General features: G+C 43.5%; 1 protein-coding gene across 4 annotated transcripts in view; it reads left to right on the forward strand.

The window, feature by feature from the left end:
• TRIM55 (tripartite motif containing 55) overlaps window positions 1-19,370 on the forward strand; it is a 467,397-nt gene that overhangs the window by 289,514 nt on the left and 158,513 nt on the right. For all 4 annotated transcript variants that reach the window (XM_069220263.1, XM_069220262.1, XM_069220264.1 and 1 more), the window contains exon 8: window positions 12,397-12,590. In XM_069220263.1, coding sequence (XP_069076364.1) covers window positions 12,397-12,590 — 194 coding nt within the window. The remainder of the gene's footprint in view (window positions 1-12,396; window positions 12,591-19,370) is intronic.

The following is a 19,370-nucleotide window of genomic DNA, read 5'->3' on the forward strand; positions in this document are numbered from 1 at the left end:
GGATTTGCTACCCAATCTTTTTGAGAATTTTTGATACATTTGCCATTGGATTGGGTTTCCCTTATGGGCTGCTTCAGATGAGCGGTCAAGGAGCCATTGTCACTTATCGTTATCCCAAGTGAGATCATCCTGGTGGATCACTGTGATGTCCTAACCACTATTTTATTCTTTAACCTTTTGAATGATCATTTGACCCGTGGGTGGATCTCAATGACATTTGTGCCAAAATTAGCAAAGAGCCATGTTTGTGTACAGCTGAGCATCCAGCACACTCTCCTTGCCCAGTAAGTCATAGACTTGTAAGGAGTGCTGCTTGCCAAAATCGTGGTGTCTAGGCAAACATTGTGCCTGGAATGCTGTAGTTGTGCATTCAACCCTGGCGTCGGGTCTTGATCTACCATATGGATACAAGCTGTCAAAGGATTCAAAATGTTTGGTTGCAACTCTGGAACCTTGGACATAATCAGGACTAGCATAAACTATCATTCTTCTTAATGTGAATGATATTTTTCAAAAAAATGTAAAATCTATTTCCATCATAGTGTACGCAATATAGAAGGAACACATAAAACAGGGTGTAATCTCAACACATCACTTCTGTGAATTATGCTGGAATATATTGTTTTAGATTTATATACTATTCAGGGTCAATTTACCATTGAAATTGACGCACAAATGCCAAAATTGCAAAAGATTTTAAAGGCAATAGGATTCAATTCAAGTATTTGCCTGGCAACTTCAAAAGAACTCCAGAATATTTTTAACGTCATGATATTTGGTGTGCGACATTTGCATAATTGAATTTGTGTTATTCTGTGAAATTGTGGGAACATTATTAGATTAAATTTTGTACAATACAGAACCGGCATCTGATGCAATTTTTTTAAAGTAAAATTAATCCTCACATCCATTTTGATCATTTTGCGCTCAAAAAAGATTGCAAAACCATAAATTATTCAAACGAACGACATTTGTGTCCTGGTTGTGCACATTGTTCCCGTGTGCGTACCCTACATTTTGCCACGAACGCTACATAATTACATAATGAGGTTTGATAGTGTAATTTCAGGAACTTAATGTAACAAGTGTAGTGTGAAATTATCAAAATTGTGAGAGATAACGTTGCCGTAACTGAAATTTCACCTGGGCCTACATTACTTTCCGTAGCTTTATTTGCGCTATCCCCATGAGCTATAAATAATGGCAAGAAGAAAGGGCACAAACAATATTACCAACATCTGAGATATCTATGAATATGCTGAAGGTGAGCATAATATAATCTCCAGTTTACCCCAATGAAGAGATACAACTGACATCCCAGTGGTATTTTGTTGGTGTGTACGCGCATGCCATCATGTACACCATGGGCTGCTTCTCTCATGCATTGCTTCCATGCTCGGTCACAATCATGGAATGTGGAATGAGTGGTGCCAAGATATGTTGGCATTCGGAAGTCAGAAGTGCTTGGCACAGCTTAAAGCTACCATAGTTTCAGTGCAATATAAATAAACAATTAAGAAAATGAAGATGGCCTCACAACGTGCTACTTACTATCACCTGCCACTCAAGTTACTATGATGTCATTGGTGATGCTGTTCCAGATGTTCACAGTAAACCACTAATTGTGTTGATAATGTAAGCATCGACTGTGTTGATATGTAGGAAAGTGATAGCTGATAGTTGATAAATATGTAACTATACCTACAGTCAGCCCCCACCTCCCACACTCTCTCTCTCTCTCTCTCTCTCTCTCTCTCTATATATATATATATATACATATATATATATATATATCTCTACCTAGGACCAAGCTTCCATAGTAAATACATTTTTGGTTTGCTAATAACTTTGGAGCTGTTTGATGAATCTTTCTAAAACAAAAAGCCTCATTTACCTCAGCTTCTTTCTGGATAGTTTCTGGATTTTCTATCAGGTAGTGGCCGAGAAAAAGGAGGGAGTCCCAAAACATGTTAAAAATGCTGCTCACGCATGGGCAGGAGCAAAGAAATGGTGCCAGCTCCTACTAGCACCCATTATGGTGCTGGCTGGGGTGGTGGAGTTGGGGGGGCAGCTGGGGCTGTGGGGGCCTTAGAGCTCCCCCAGCCCCCAACCATGGGGTTCTGTGGGTGCCTCCTCATGAGCTCAGGGCACCCACTAGGTATTTGAGCTGCTGGCTCTGGCCATAAGAGATGGCTGGGGATGGGGGACCTGGAGCTTCCCCAAAGCGCCCCAACATTAAAACATTATGGATGCCCTGGGTGGGAACCGGGGCACCCACCAATAATAGTAGTTGGCAAATCTGGGTAACTGACTGCGTCTGCAGGGGCTCCCCCTGTGGCCCTCAACATTGCAACAAAGGGTGGGCCCTAAGGGTGGGCATTGGGACACTAAAATAAATTATAAATGTTAAAAAAACTAATGGAATAATAAATGAGTTGCTGCAGCTTCTCATTTATCATTCACTGCTCATTGCAAGAAGCACCCTGTAATACCATGTGAGGGCTTTATAAATATATGTTTTGGAGCCTGGTGTTGTCCCTAGAAGGGGCAGGGGCACCACCGAACATTTTTTTAAATGTTCTGGAGGGTGGCAGAGAGCACAGCAACCCCACCAGCAGCATTAAAAAACACTAAAGGGCATATTTACAAGAAAGTGGCTCATCGGTCCTGATGCACCACTTTTCTTGAGTCCTCCTCATCCCCCCAACAACATCATGGTTGCACCGTATTTACAATATGGTGCACCAGGGCAGTTGTTACCACAACAGCATTAAAACCTTTGACACTGTTGTGGCGCTTTGCTACACTAGCATAAAATATTTTGATGTTAGTGCAACAAAACACAGGGAGGCCCATAGAATCTTATGGGCGTGTCACTTTAACGCCTGCCCTGAGCAGGCGTTAAAAATGACAGAAACAATGGTGCAGTGAAATCTTGTAAGTTCCACTGCACCATTTTCTCGGGCCTCCCTGCGTGGGAATGCTGCCCTTGCATACATTATGCCCGACGCAGGCACAGTGTGGCGCAAATGGTTGCAAAGTAGTACAACGCACGCATCGCGCCACTTTGTAAATATGGTGTGGCGGAATGGCTACCTTAACGCCACCTTAGGCAGCAGGCAGCATTAAGGCAGTGCTTGGGGCTTGTAAATCTGCCCTTAAGTATCGTGGGTCATTAAATGCAGGCCCCCAGGTGAGTAGATTGTATTTTTATGAAGCACTCCAAGCTGGAACTGTATGCTTTTCAGTTGGACTGCAGGGACACCTTGTGATGGGTTCTATGGGTGAACTTTGTGGCCTGAGAAATGTAAAAGAAAGACTTAAAGCCATGGTGTTTTATTTGATAATGTTTTATTACACCATTTTATGTCCATCAGTTTTATTAAACATTACAATGTGTTAATTTATTTGATATATATTTGATTATAATATGCCCTATAATTCATTTAGTGCCCTAAACTAACTATAACTCACGCCCTCACCATACACTGCTATTTACCTCACATATTACATTACTTATGACATGTTCGATAATATCATTGGTAACATCACTGCAATATCTGAAATGAAATTATTGATGACAACACTGAGCATGGCAGGGGCACGAGTTGTAGCTACTTTAGGGCACTCGTTATGATTACTTGGGATAATTATAACTGGTGATTTTCAGTGCCTTTGTTCATTTAAAATAGTATGTTTTAACAGGCATTTTCCTCTGAGTATAACATCCTTTTAACCTCTATTTTTTTTAATTGAAATAATTTAAGTCACAATGTATCCTTTTAAATGAACAAAACCACTGACATTCACCAGTTATAGTCAACTCTAGTAACTATAACACATGCCCTAAAGTAATTGCAACTTGTGTCACCTCCACGCACAGTGTTGTCATCAATTATTTTATTGCAGGCGTTGTAGTAATATTATCAATGATGTCACAGAAGATTTAATGAGCGATGTAATATGTGGGGTAATTACAGTGCAAAGTGGTGAATTTTAGTGGTTTTGTACATTACTTTATTTTTTTCAGTGAACATCTAAGTTTTATTAACGTAAAGTAATATTTTGGTAAAGCCAACTCCTCCAGTGACAGCAAACTCCACACCTGCAACCCTGTGGCTAATCCTGCCACTGGCAGCCAAAACCACCCTGTGCAAGGCCTTTGGCCTTGTGCAGCGGGGGAGGGGGTTGGCCAAAGAGCTTGGCTGCAACTTCCCCGCAGGCAGGAAATGCCACACTGTGCACAGCTTTCAGTGTGCATAGCTTAACATTGGCCTTTGGATGAGCTGACCCCATCCCCTGGGTAATTTCGTTTTTTAAATGGGAGGGGGTGCATGGTCCCCCTCCCTGAGCCACTTTGGGCTTTGAGGACCCATTCTCTTGGGACCAAACAATATTTAAGAAGAGGAGGGGGCACGTGGCTCCTTCCCTGAGCCAGAAGGGGTCCTGGGGTTCCTATCCCCTGTGGCCAAGCAAAATATATAAAGGGGAAGGGCACATGACCCCCTTCCCAAGCCAAGAGAAGCCCCAGGGATCCCATCCCACAGGACCATATATATTAAGGGGAAGTGGCATGCATCCCCCCCTCTGACCCTTAATAGGCCCTGGGGCCCCATCAACTGGGGCCGAATTCCAATAAAAAGGGGGATGGTTGCTTGGCCCCCTCTCCCTGAGCCTTAGTAGACCCGGGGACCCCATCATTTGGGATCTAATTCCATTGGAAAGGGGTGGAAGGCCAAGTGTCCCCCCTCCCCAAACTTCATTAGGCCTTGCGGATCCGATCCCTTTGGGCTGGTTGTCATTATAAAGGAGATGGGAGCTGTGCGGCCTTCCTCTCATAGCCTTTTGTGGCCCTAGGGACCCATCCTTCCACGTCCTTTCTAAATAACAGGTGGGTTACCCGGTACCCAGCTGGGGCACCCATCAAGCAAAACATTGGATGCCACCCCAGGTTTCATGCTGAGACAGCCATTTCTGCTTGCTCCCACATGTGGGAGCAGTATCTGTTTTCCTTCCTGCATCACTGCAGACATAGAAAATACTCTGTCCTTTGGGTGTGCTCCTTGGGACAGAGTACTTGAGCCAAACCCGGGGGACAGGGTCCCTAGTGCATTTAAACCTTCAAGAAGGGGGCACACATGTCCCCCTCCTCCTTTGAGTACATTACAGCACCAGGGGATGGGGTCCTTGGGGCATAGTCCCAGTGGTCTCACTGAGTGTCGCCCCACCACTAGGCCCTGGCCCAGCGCGCCTGCACTTTTTAAAAATATTGCTGCAAATTCACAGATCCTCCACAAATTTGCAGCAGAATTTAAAAAAAAATGTTTTGGCCCCATACAGGGTCTCTCTGGGAGGGGTCAGGGTATCCCTACTCTGCCCACATGTCTTTTTTCACCTTTTTTGTAAGACCCTGGACCGAGTCCTGCACCTAACATTGTTGTCGCCATGAATGAAGATGCATGTACTGGGGCTCAGCCTCCAATTAATGGATCTCTCCGAAGCTTTCCAGTTAGGAGCTGAGGTAAAATATTTTCTTTAGAAAGTTTTGTGAAGATTTTATGAAACGGCATCCAAGATATGAGTAAACCAAAAAATGCATTTCATATGGAAAGACAATCCTGAATGTAACCGCCAAGTAGCAACTACCACTGGGTAATAAATGTGTAAGAAAATGCCATTGTTTTCTTTTTTGCTTGATCACCTCCATTTTTTGGACTGATGCTGCTGATTTTTGACGCTGTGCACTATCATATTGCTAACTAGGCCCCAGTACATGTATTGTGTCCCCTCAAACATGTTAAAATTGGCTAGTCTCCTAATAGCCACTTCTAGAGTGACCATGCAAATCATGACTGCAGGTCTGCTACCAATAAAATGATGGTGCATGTTTAAACTCAAAAGCCTTAAGTGTCCATAAGGCGTGGGGCATGATATTTATAAATCAAAAATGTAAATGTTTACCTTAAACATGTCTTTACAATGAAAAGGACTTAACAAAAGCTGTTTTCACTGAGCCATGTTAGGTGTGCCATAGGAAAGCATTGGGAGTTAATATTAAAATTAAATGATGTTATTTCCAAATAGGAACTGCCTAAAAAGTTATTTCTTGGACTTTTAAAAAATATTTATCACAAATCCAATTCATTGGCAAAGCTGGATTTGTGATAAAGATTTTTCAAAAGGTAAAAAGTTCCCTTTTGCCTACTGCATGCCTTTAAAATTCCATTTGCATGAGCTTCCAACTGTCACCCAAGAAGTGAATAGCTCCTTGGTGAGTTGTAGACTGCCATTCCAGAGCAGAGACAGAGGGTGTGGGTGCAGGGAGGTGCCCTGTTTCTTTGACAGAATGACCAACTGGGCAATGCCCAGGAATTTAATTATCTGTCACAGGCATATATAGCTAACACCTTGGCATGCCCCCTCAATTGTCCTTCTAACCACCCAGGAACCAATCCCATAGGGAGAGGGGCTGCTCCTAAGAACTTGTTCTGATTGATCACATTAATGAATTGCTCATTTTCCTGGCTACACCTCTAGGGTGGGCACAGGATCTCTGCTCAAAGGAGGAAAGGTTCTACCATGTTGGGATTAGGTTGAGGGGGGGGCTTCATAGGTTTGTTTGCAGGAGCTGCTGTAAAAGTTGGTAGGGTTATCCCCGGGGAACCTTTGCTTGATTGGTAAGCGAAGAGCCAGGAGTCACCCGTACCCAGAGGCTAGTGACCGGTATAAATGTGGCACCCCTAGGCACCCTTTTTGGAACACTACTGGACCTGAGGAAGACCGAAAAAGAGCTGCACCTGCTATTGAGATCTGTTAGGACACCCCAATGGGCTAGACCTGCTCCCACTTGTACCCAGGATCAAGAAGAGGGCTCCAAGAGTCAGTTGACTGACCTCCTGTTAAGCTATAGGGGCAAAAAAGCTGCAAGAAGCCCACTTTCCTGGAAGAGCCCAGCTAACCAGTTTCCACTGGATCTGCCCTAGACCTTGCAGGTGGCTTCTGTTGGAGTGAATCCTGACCTCCAAGTTCTGTTTCTGATGTCACTGAATCCTTAGCTGATGTCAAAAAGTACTCCTTGTGCCTAACCATAAAGGATGGTACTTTTTGCTAAAATTGTGCTTGGAGAACTGTTGTGTACCTGGGACTAACCTGCCAGTCAATTTGGTGAGGGTGCATTGCCTGTGGGCCGGACATTGCTGTAGCTCCCTATGTTCTTCACTCAATGTTGGAATCTGTTGATGCTGATTCCGCTTCAACTCCATCCCACAGTACTCTTCTCACTGCAGTCGACAAGGACTCGCTCTCTGCTGAAAACCTCCAGGGCGTGGAAACCGGAACTTCTCCCATCTTCATTGGGACCCTGTCCTCCTGCTGCCCATTGCTGTGGAGCCCTGCTTTACCTCCTACCTGCTGCCTTCGATGCTGACGAACACATTGACAACCCATTGATGTCCAGAATTTCTTTAAAGTAAAGAACGTAATTCTTTAACCGGGACAAACCTGTATCTTACTGGCGATCGACCGCAGTCAGCCTTAACTTTTAAAGCTGCCATGGTCTAACACAACCAGTTGCCTGCAGTTGGTGCTTTGCAAGTTTGGTGTTATCTTTGTCAAAAACTTCTAACATAAATATATCCAGTTCCTCTTATTAGATTTTTCACATTTCAGTGTCATTTTGTTCATTAAAATATTCTCTATTGTTATAAATTGAGGTGGGAATTTTATTGAAATACGTTTTTGTCTTTTTAACTGTTTTAGTCCTTCTGCTGGGATTTCATGACTCATATTTGAGTGAAAACTGTTTTCCCATGATTTTCCCATAAAGGTTATGGAAGGTGTTCCAGAAGCTAAAATTAGAGCATATGTTCTGTAATTTCACATTATCTTTCTCAACCATATGAGAGTGAAGTCTGACATTCTCCGTAAAGAATGCACCTCCAACAGTAACAGCCTGTCAGTTGATTGATTTCCTAGTGTTCTACTGCAGCCTCCCAGAGTGTTCGAAAGAACAACTAGAGTGCTAACAGTCTTACTTAGCACACAAATGTGACATGCCTGACGCCATCTAATTTAATCAAACTGGTAAAACGTACAACATTTAATTTAGAAAGGAACAAAATGAGGTGGTTCATTTTGTCTTATAAATTACGATTAGTGCTATAGAAGGAATGATTAGGACACGTTTTAAATGTGTTCTTAACTTTCTTCCTGTTGTACTTCCAACAGGAGAAGCCTGTCTATTAATTCTGTCAGGACCGGAGGCAAGGATAATGTATGAATATCTGTCTTCAGTCTTTATTTAACAGGAAGTTAAAAGTTCAACAAGTCCAAAAAAAACACCAAACTACAGCACCCATCAGTCAACATTCCAATGGTAACCACTGTCCAATCAACTCTGCTTCCGACTATATGTATAACTATTCCTTGCTGCCTTTGTACGCCCTCTTTCTTCACTGCTCTGTCCGGTGTCAGTTACGTTGTCTTTACTGCCTCTTGAGTATATATTTGAAAACGTGTTTGTCTGTTGCTTTTGCCATATGGCATTGTGTACGGCACTGTTTTCCACTGTTTGCTCTTCACAAGCAGTTGCTAACAACGCCCACCACGGGAAGCAGGCTGAGTTGCCCGAGCGCTGATTCGTTACACAGTGACGTGTCGGCTCCACCAGAGGGCGTTCAGTGTTTTACAGCACGTTTCTAGCGTTTTGAGTCGCAATTGCGCTCGATCGCTGGAAATTCAGCACAATAGGGGTTTCCTTGAGTCTAGGCTCATACTAACCCCTCTAACCCCAACAATACACCGCTTTGCGGTAAGTTGAACACCGCTTTGTGGTACGACTTGCTCCCTTTGGGAACCACACACAATCCTGTCAGCGCATTAGGAGGCCGCTAAGTCCCTTATTTCGCTTTTTAGCGACAGATACGTGGGGGGGCTGCCCTGCTTATTTTACAGGGTGTTTTTGTCTGTTGCTACCTTATTCATTTTGAATCCCACGATGCAGTCCATGCAGGACCATGATTATTTCCCCGCCATGTCCCCGTGGGAGAGCCCTTCACAGCGCACTCTACCCCCTGGGGTGGATGTCTTGCTTTCACAGGCTATAGCCCAGGCCCTGGCACCTGTTAAAGAGAGTGTGGCACAGCTAGCGGAAAATGTGTCTAAGGGGACTGGCATGATTGGGGAGACGGGGGCTGGATCTAAGACTGCGACTGTCTCAGATCCCAAGAAATCGCGCAAGCGCAACGCAGGACATCTAGAAAGCTTTGAGCGCCTTTCTGATGCTTTTTGTAAGAGTGTGCACGTACCCAAGCGCCCACCCTGCCGGGAGGGATCTCAGCCCGGAGTGACTGGTGACGCAGTTCACCACACATTGGACCCTGATAGGCGATCACCCAAACAGGTCGATAGGGACTCTGATGGGGATTCTTCCTCTGTGGAGAACCAGGACACCGGTCGCCCCTGGCGCCCTTGGGCCACCACGCCAGATCCGCTGGAGGCAGAAGACTTCTCTGCAAGGGTTTCTTTCACCTGAAGGGGTGACCTTCATGGTATCCAGGCGGACCAAGTGTAATATCAGGTTGGTAACCTATCCAGCTTTTCCTCAAGCACCGAAGCTCTTCAAAGCTGACGGACGAATTTCAGCCAACTGGGGAACGACAATTGTTGATTTTGATAAAGAAGCCTTTTAACGCAGTTTCTTCTCCTTCCATAGCTAGATGGGTCAGTTGGATTTTGGAGGAAGCAGGCATCACTGTACAGGTCTTTGGGGCACACTCCACCAGAGGTGCTATGGCCTCCAAAGCCATCCAGGTCGGCGGCAGGCTGGAGGACATTGGTCGTCAGAATCTACTTTCAAAAAATTATATTTTAAACATATTCATGAAGCAGCCTCTTTGGTGGTAAGTAAGCTTTAAACTTGCATAATCCTCGCCTCTGGTCTTGACATAGAATGAGAAACTTCCTAGCTATCGAGAAGGAACGTTTCAATTCTATTAAGGACACGGAGGCGAGGATTATCCCACCCTACACAAGGAATGTGTCTCCCACCCGGGAGCTGTTTGGAAGCACCATCTGTCGAGGTGGTATCTATGTTTACACTGGATGTATAAGAATTCTAGTTTTTTTTATTGCTCATTTGGAAATGGTTTCATATATTTTATGTGGTTTGAAGGGAAATGCAGTCTATCCAGGGTATGCATACTTCACTTGTTTAGTTTTTCCTTTGTAACAATTCTCTTTCGTTTAATATCTGATGCTGCTCTCATAGGATCAGAGACTGCAACAACCTGAGGATTCTGAACTTCTTTCCGCAGTGAATTCAAGGGCGAATGAAGGCAGCAACGGATATTTATACATATAGTTGAAGAAGCGTTGATTGGACAGTGGTTACCATGGGAATGTTGACTCTTGGGTGCTGTAGTTTTTTTTTGGACTTGTTGAACTTTGAACTTGCTGTTAAATAAAGAGTGAAGAAAGATATGCATGCATAATCCTCGCCTCCGTGTCCTTAAAAGAATTGAAACTTTCCTTCTCTGTAACTAGGAAATTTCTCATTCCCATGTGTTCTAATGCAGCCTCCCAGAGTGTTCTAAAGAACAACTAGAGTGCTAATAGTCCTTCTAATGACAAAGGTGTGGCACACCTAAAGCCATCTTGATTGAATGATACTGGTAAAACTTAAAACATTTAATTTAGAAAGGAACAAAATGAGCGGTTTCATTTTGTCATAGAAATATGGTTAGTGCTGTAGAAAGAAAAATTAGAACAAGCTTTAAGTGAGTTCTCAAAAATCGTCTTCTTCTATTTCATTTAAACATTCTGACATGTGGACTGAAACATGAATTTTCAACACCAGCTGCAGACTGCCAGTTGACTCTCTGGTGATCAGCAGTTTACTACCGCATTCTAATGAGCAACTACTGTGCTAACGTTCTGATTTATGCTAAATGCGTGGCACATTTGACCTCCAGCTTGATGGAATCTAAGTGGAAGACTAAGCGCATTTTCCACGGAGGATACTGCAGTAAATGAGATTAGTGAGCTTCATAACAAATAATTCTCCTAAGATGGCCAACAGAAAAAAAGAGCGCAATTGTAGCACAAATATCACCCAAATGTAGCCCAAGTATAGCCCAATGACAGAAATGTGCAAAACACTTAGACAAGCCAACCACCAAACTCCAGAGAAGGATGCTGCCATCATGCCGGCGGCGTCCCCATGTCTTATTACACTGTTCCCATGGGAACATTGTAGTACGACACTCGCGCCCAGCTGACAGACGGGAATATCTGAACTATATTCCTGTTGTACTTAAAACAAGAGAAGCCTGTCCGTTGTCTATTGTACTTCCAACAGGAGAAGCCTGTCCAGCTCCTAAAGGGAGCCTAGACCGATAACGTAGCACAACTGCACCCTAGAAATGTGCACTCTCTGCGAAGCAGACAATGAGCATTCCGAGGGTACTCATGACATCTTCTCTGACAACACTGATATTACTATAACAATTGCAGTAAAATTATTGATGAGAAACCTGTGCCAGGCGAGAGATCGAGTTATAGTGACCTTAGGGCACAAGTTATAGTTACTTGAAATAACTCTAACTACAATGGCTCAGTTTTATGGTTTTGTGTGTGTAAGTTCTGAACCTAACTATAATGTTCCGGTAACGTTTTTTTTTTTTGTGAAAACACACACACTTTTTCTTTCTCTCTCGCTCTCTCTTGCTCCCTCTCCCCAGTCCCAGTAGTGGTGTTAGCGCCAGTGCACTTTGACTCCTTCATAAAAGCTTTTATGCTGATCCATCAAGCATGGGCGAAGAAAAGGAGCAGTCTCAAAACATTCATTTCCTATTTGTGTTCTCTGACACAGAAAACATGGCTGGACAGAATTACATAAAAGCTGGCAGAAACTTAGGACTTTGCTCAAAGTGTGCTATTTGTTATTTGGTGTGAAGTCCACATGAATATATTTTTATGTCCTATCATTGAAAGAAATGTGGCACATTAATATTTTTTTGGAGCAAGCATAGCAAGTGTATTACACATATCTTGTAGAATGGGGATAATTAGCACACAAAAGATAAATGTAATTGTGACTTACGATGTAAAAAGAAAAACTTTCTGTATTATGATAAGAGACAGCGCCATTTGTAACAATAAGAACTAATAATAACACCCTGTACTGTTCTTGATTAATATCGGTTTACATAGTTGCCTTAAAGTGTGTAATAGGGACATTTGTAGGTGATTATGTGTAATGGGTTTATCGTCTCTCTCTTTAGGGTCACCCTTTCCAATAACCTGTCAATTCTTATTTTGCGCACATTTTGGTTCCTAGTAAGATTCTCTTGGTGGTTACCATTCATTTCTATTTTCTGCTCTGTTGATATGAATTAGATGATGACGACTATGAGGAAGGAGCTGAAGGTGAAGAGTTTGAAGACGTCCATACGGAATCTTCGGGAGAAGAAGAAGAAGGTGCAGAGAGGGTGTCACTGGAACAGCCTCTGACGATTGCAACACCCAGCACAGTGTCTGCTTCACCTCTAGTCGAGGAGACAACATCACCAACCCCAGCAGCTGCTGCTCAGGTAAGGGGACTCAGAATTTTTTCTTCCAATAAAATCTGTAAAAATATGCTAAATACAGTATTTGCTGAATTTGCGAGCTGCACATTTACCACATATTATTCAATCTTTTGTAAATAAGCATAATCTTTTAACAATATTCTACATTTGAGCAAATCATGCATTTGAGGTAAATTGATGTTGTGTAGTACACAGAAAATAAAAGTTTTCAGTACCACATTGATGCTGCCAGCTTGCATTGATATCATCTAGATCAGACACAGCTCATGGTCCTCTGCTACTCAGTACAGGCCATAATAAGATAGTGGCTTTAGCCAGGGCCACCGGGCCATAGACGTGAGAGTCCCATTAAACATTGATAATTGCTGTATTTTTCTTCTCCAGCAGCAGTCAGTGGGCTACTTTGCTTGTTGGCCCCTGGGACCATGACATCCTTGCTATGCTGCTGGCTTTGACGGATAAGCATATCGGAGCCACATGAAGCAGAGTATTAGGGAATATTAACCTACAGAGCTTCCATCACAATAATGCAGAGTATCTATTCAGAATGACCGAAGGGGCAGTAGCAAATGGCCTTTCAGAAGATGTTGTGCTCGGAATCAGACTGGGCAGGTAGCCAAAGAATACAGCTTTGGAACCTTTCCGTTTACAGTTGGTTTATGGATTGAATACCTGATGATACAGTGGTTCCTGCTGAGTGGATAGTATAATGATCAGCTTGTAAGGGTATTCTGATTTTTTAAAGACATGAGCCAGATGTACCATAGCATTTGTCACAAGCATAGGTCGCTATTTTGGGCCAGTATTTTGCGACACATATTGAATTTTGCAACATGATGTATGTGAAAAGTTTCACTTAGAGTAGACAGTAGTTCCCTGGACCACTGCCAACTCTCTCGGATACCCTTGTCAACATTCACAAAGGGCAAGGGGTCAAAGTAGGACCACTTCCCTTTTGTGAAAGGGTTAGCACTCCAACTTGGGTGTTGGTAACGTCAGTGTTTTGTGACTGAAATTATGATTCATTGATACATTGCACACCGATTCTATACTTAAAAGGGACATCCACAGCACACCAATTCCTTAACAGAAAATCAGTATCCAGACGAAATCCCATTTTTAGAGTGGGTGAAACCGTACCCACTCTTAAAATGGGATTTATACATTTTAAAAGTAAGTTTTACTCTCTCAAAGTCTGGTCTGGGGTATTTGCGATAGAGAAAAATGTTTGTACATCTAGCCCTTGATCCCCTATCCAGGAGCGAATAGAGAAGCTCACTTTGAACCTGATGCCAGCACAAGAGCAATGAGAAAAGGCGTGGCATTGCAAGAGTGTGATATCCATTTGTTTGTATTTAACGTAACAGGTGAGTGTAGGAACCGCGCATTTGGGGTCTTTTGACTATTTGACTAAAGTAGCCGGTTATGGTTACCCATCTCAGTTGTGCTCATCTTCTAACCCCAGAGGCAGAAAGACTAAATTGATCCACCACGATTCGAACTTGCAGCAGTCAAGTCAAACGCAGATCCCCATGGGCGCATTACATCATTGAGCCACCAGATCATGCTAGTTTGGTTGGAGTAAGGTATAAGGGTATAAATAACGACATGAAAACAGATCCTTCAACACTTTTTAAAATAAGTTTGAGGTGGCACTCCCATTTCAAGCTACTCATGGACCTCAGTTAGTACACACACACTCCCTATTAAACATAGTGTGAAGATCCATTGCTCAAGGGCTGCACAGGTGCTTCAGAATAAGGCAACAACGCATGCGCTACTCATACTAGAGGCAGAAGTTTCAGGAGCTCTAACCAGGGCAAGGAGCAGAGTGCAATAACAACAAGCGATATATTCTTGTGATAGTTCCTACCTATGATGACTGGATTACAAGGTCAGCGGATCCTGTTATTGCTCTTAAGGTACCCCTTTATAAAGTTAATGTACATATATTAAAGTGGATTTAAAAACAGAGTGATCTTGGGTCAGAACAAACTGACTAATGGGGTGACGTCTATCCCGGTCACTGTGCAACACCCCGAAGTTCAGGCGCGCAGCCCAGCTTGCACTTACAGTGATCAAAATTTGTATTGAATCATTGACCTCCTGGTAGACGTAGCGCGCGTGCCTGTATATATGTCCATAGGTGCTGGAGCATGTGTTACCCAGGATGGAAGTGCACTCCACCTTACTGGCCCATAAGGACCTTGGCTCGCATCTTTATTGCCATTTCTTGCACGGGATACATGCTACATGACACCATGTATGAAGCTATGGGGAAGCCCGCTGTTTCGCAACACCCCCTCCTGTTTTGGTCTGTCCATCATACTTCGCACCTGCAGTCGGAGATGCCTCATATTTCATACGCACTCAAAATATGTCTGCAGCCCCTGGGGTGTCATAGTGTGGCGGAGTTCCCACCTTACGCCCGCAGTGATGTGCTTATAAATAGCTTTGTTGTGTAATGTACATCACAAAAGTAGAAGGCCTGTAAAACGGATCGCCAATGATAAAAGACAGTGCAAAGGGGAAAAATCCAAACCATATTTCCTCACTGCGTTCCAAGTGCCTCTGTGTCTCTGGTTCTATTGTCTGTGCGATGTGGCGGTCGGAGGAGCAATGAACATTAGGTGAATCATTGTAAGGAAGATGCCCTGACCCCCAATAGTGGGTAAAAACCTAATCTAATTAATTTTTATTGTTTTCGGCATATACCATAAGAATAGATATCTCCAATGAAAGTACAACCTAGCATTTGCTGTGCGTAGCTCTACTTGCACGCATTACCATGAATGGACTTTAAGGCGCTCTCTCACAGCGTCAGACTGACGTGTAATCAGCAGATAGCCGAAGTGTCTGGTTAGTGAAAAGTGCAAGAGTGCTGTGGCTGACAGAGCAAAGGCGGCTGGATAGCTCAAATCAGAAACAAGGCCGCTGTCCGCTGAAGAGATGACGCACACATCCCTGCAGCTATTGGAATTTCAGGAATTCTTGATAAACAAAGGGCTACAACATCACAAATGTCTTCAGAGCACGGTGCCATCCGTGATTTGACTGGCACAATGGAACTGGTGAATTTGCATCAATTTATTGGACATTTGAAGACATTTTACTTATACGGGCCCGCACCACAAATTCTCGCCTCTTGCTTCACAGGTGGCAATAATAAATCAAGTGATACTTCGGGCGGGACATAAATGGATTCTGAGCAGAATACCTTATGTAATGGAGAGGAGTCCCCCTTTCCTCTCAAGACACATTGTAGAGAGCGTGCCACCCCTTCTACAATTACCTTCCATCCCCTAACACACGTGCACATGTGGTAGCCAAAGGTCTCTATAGACTTCCATGGCACCAGGCTCTTAGCAAACCTGCTTCCTAGCTCATGCCCATTTATTTGTATGTCGGCGTGCTGATAGCTAATGGGCTGTTTTAATGTTTAATTCTAATAGTCTAGATCTTTGTATCCCTGTTTGACGTATTCAGTATCAGGTTGCACAGTCAAGATGTGTGGTTCTGCTTGAAAGCTCGTAAGTATTTCATACCATTGTTGAGCTATGGGTTGTTTCCTCAACACTTGGATTTCGTCTCGATGTAATGATGTGCGCTCATCTTCTGCCCATTTTTCCATCCCACATCTCCATTGTGTCAGAGGAGGGTCGGAAGAGGACATTCAGGGGACGGCCACAGAATTTTTGGCCAGTATAAGAGCCAGACTTCCGAATCTTGGTCTGCCTTTCTTTCTTTTTTTGTGTAGGAGGCAGTCCAATAAGCATCCCCCTGCAGTTCCCATGTTATCCCTTCAGGTTTTTGATTCTAGTTGCCTTGCTACACACTCACAGTAGGTCCTGGGCTCTGTGCAGCTCCATAATATAGGATAAATCCTAGAATTTTCATGTAATCATCCTATGGGGATCCCTGGTGGAATATGAGAAACAAAAATATCTTGTGGATAGACTATTGTGGCAAACATATTGAGAACTAAAATTTCAAGAAGGTAAGTGTAAATACGTAAGTATCAATTTATTATTCTTAACTCCACATCTACATACTTTGAAGATATGTATATATTGTCAAAGTATAAATATGTGGAGTTATATATAGTAAACCATTGCTTACCCATAGAAACTTAACTTCACAATATTTTTGTCCTTAACATTCTTGATACAATATTTTGTCCAAAAAATACTTTTTCTCTGATATTTTGTCTAAACACCTCATGGGGCAACTCCATGCCATATAACAAAGCCTAGGATCAACTTGTAAGCATCTTTGACATGTTGAGTTATTGTCAAGTGGATGTGATGTAGATAGTTACGTTGTGTATACTTGAGTCAGGCATTCCTCAATACCTCTGTGAGCATTTACAGTGGATGAACTCAAAGCAGCTTGTTTTTTCCTGGATCTTATTTTCATATGTAATCCTTTTCTATTAAAGTTTTACCTACGTATGAATGCCAGCCTCATCTGTATTTCTTTGTTGTTGAGGCTTTGATAGAGTTTCTCTGGATTGCCGTAGACCATGACCTACAGCTTTTTTCATGCTTTTAGGCAGTGTGCTTGCCTTAATCCCAGGCTGCCTGCTTTCCTCGACTCCAAGGGTCATTTGACTGACCCCTTAGTGAGCTACAGGGACACAACAATTTGTAGAGGCCTCCCTTCAACTACCCAGATAAATCTGCAACTGGACCTTCCTGAGCCCTTCTGCTGGCCTGCCTGGAGTGAGTCATGATCTCCAAGAGGTACCTCAAGGTCCTGGACCTTTAGATGGCATCAGTGGGAGTTCCTCCTAAGTGAAAAGGCAAAAATCCGGAAGTTTGGACCACTCGCGACCACAAACAGGCCTGTTCGTACCAAAACTCTGCCTCCCGCAACAACTGCCAACGCAAAGCTTCAGTAAAACCACCTCTTTGCACTGGCAACAATTGTCCATGGTAACCAGCAACATGAGACCTGCCCTTCCTGCTACAGCAACCACAGCCTGTGACGACTGCCATTGTGAATCTACAGCAACAGCTGTCCATAGCGCTTGGCCGATTCTGCCTCCTCTTCGCAGCCTCCTCCACCGTAAACATAACTTTTCCTGGCAGACTTAAAAGGCAACTTTTCAGTGGGACCAACCTGGTCCCGGCGTCCACCCACGCTGTATGACAGTTGGAATGAACTTGTGACTTTACTCTAGTTTAGTGCGATAAAATGACAGTGATTGGCACTTTGTGCTTTTAGCTGCTGTTTTTACTTAAAACTTTAAAATCGAATATCTCCGGTTCTAGTGATTGAAGTTTTATTGTTCTGGTATTATTTTATTCATTGAACGTTACTCTGTTTTTGTAAATGTGTTTGGGATTTGTTTTGTGTTGTGTTTTCTCTTTATTACTATTTGTGTGCTGCATAAATACTTCACCTATTGCCTCTAAGTTAAGCCTGACTGCTTTGTGCCAAGCTACCAGAGGGTTAAGCACAGGTCCAGGTAATGACTTTTATGGTTCACCTTGACAAGGAGTGTGGCTTTTGCCTGGGTGGGGCTTCCTCCCTTCTCAATCAATAACTCAATTTCTTACATCGGTGTTCAGTGGTGGGATCTAATACTTGTGTATGTGCAAAACTAAAATCCCATATAAATAATCTGACATCAAATTTGACCTATTTTAAAATTTTCCTTGATGACTATTTTTCCCTTTGCCTCCGAATGTAATTACTGACTCATTTGTGCTCCTGTAACTCTTGCTTACATGCATAAGGATGGATCTCAGCAACTTGCAAAGCTACACTATGGTTTAACTGAAAAGACTTTGCAAGGAGAGGGTGCTACCAGTACCCATGAACACAGAGAGAGACGGGAACTACAGAAAGCCTTCAGGACTTGAGAAGAGGCCCACTAGCTGCTATCTACAGCATAGGAGCAAGAGGACCATGAGGGTATTGAGGAGCAGGAGGAAGAACAAGAGTTGGAGGATGAAAACCTCCTAACCATGCCCTCAGAGGAGAAAGGAGGACTCTCCGGAATTAGGTCCCCTGCTGGATCCAGAGCAGGCAGCAGTGTCTCCCCAAATAACTTGTCCCCGAAGGAACTGGAGGATAGGAGGGCAGAGAGGGATTTCAGACCATAGTGGCCAAACTGAAGCTGGCTGTGACTGAGAAAAAGGATGAAGCAGCAAGGGAAGATGCTGCAGCAAAGATGGCCTTGGATGAGAAAAAAGTAGAAGCACCCAGGGAGGAGGGTGCCGCACAGAGGGCCCAGGAGTAAAAGAAACTGTTGTTGGATGATGAAATGAGTCTGAAGGAGCTGGACCTGAAAGCCAACAAATCTCAGGGCCCAGCAGCAATTGCGATGGGGAAAATCTAGTGTTCAATGGAGACAGGTGGGTCCAAAAACCCCTAGAATCTGATGCCTAGCTTAGTTGGGGGGGTGACAAAGACATGTGGATTGAGGTATTTGAAATAGGTCTGGCGATGCTTAGTGTTCCTGGGGGGAACTGGGAGCCAGTCCCTGAAGGCATACATTAATTGAGGGAAGGGATTCACTGCTGGCTCTGGGAAGGGTGACTGGATGAAGTACCCACTCATGGAGGAGGCCCTTTTCCGAAAATATGGTCTCCCCCCTGAGAAGTATAGGTTGAAATTTAGTGACAGCCAGAAGCTACCCTAATAGTCTCAGGTGGAGTTTGTTGATTACCTTTGTAAGCCACTGAATGGTTGGGTGAAGGGCAGTGATGTGAGTATTTACAATGAGCTGTACCATCTGATTGCAAGAGAGCACATGTTCAGTAGTGGTTGTCCAGA

The sequence above is a fragment of the Pleurodeles waltl genome, chromosome 2_2, assembly GCF_031143425.1.
Source record: "Pleurodeles waltl isolate 20211129_DDA chromosome 2_2, aPleWal1.hap1.20221129, whole genome shotgun sequence".
Taxonomy (NCBI): domain Eukaryota; kingdom Metazoa; phylum Chordata; class Amphibia; order Caudata; family Salamandridae; genus Pleurodeles; species Pleurodeles waltl.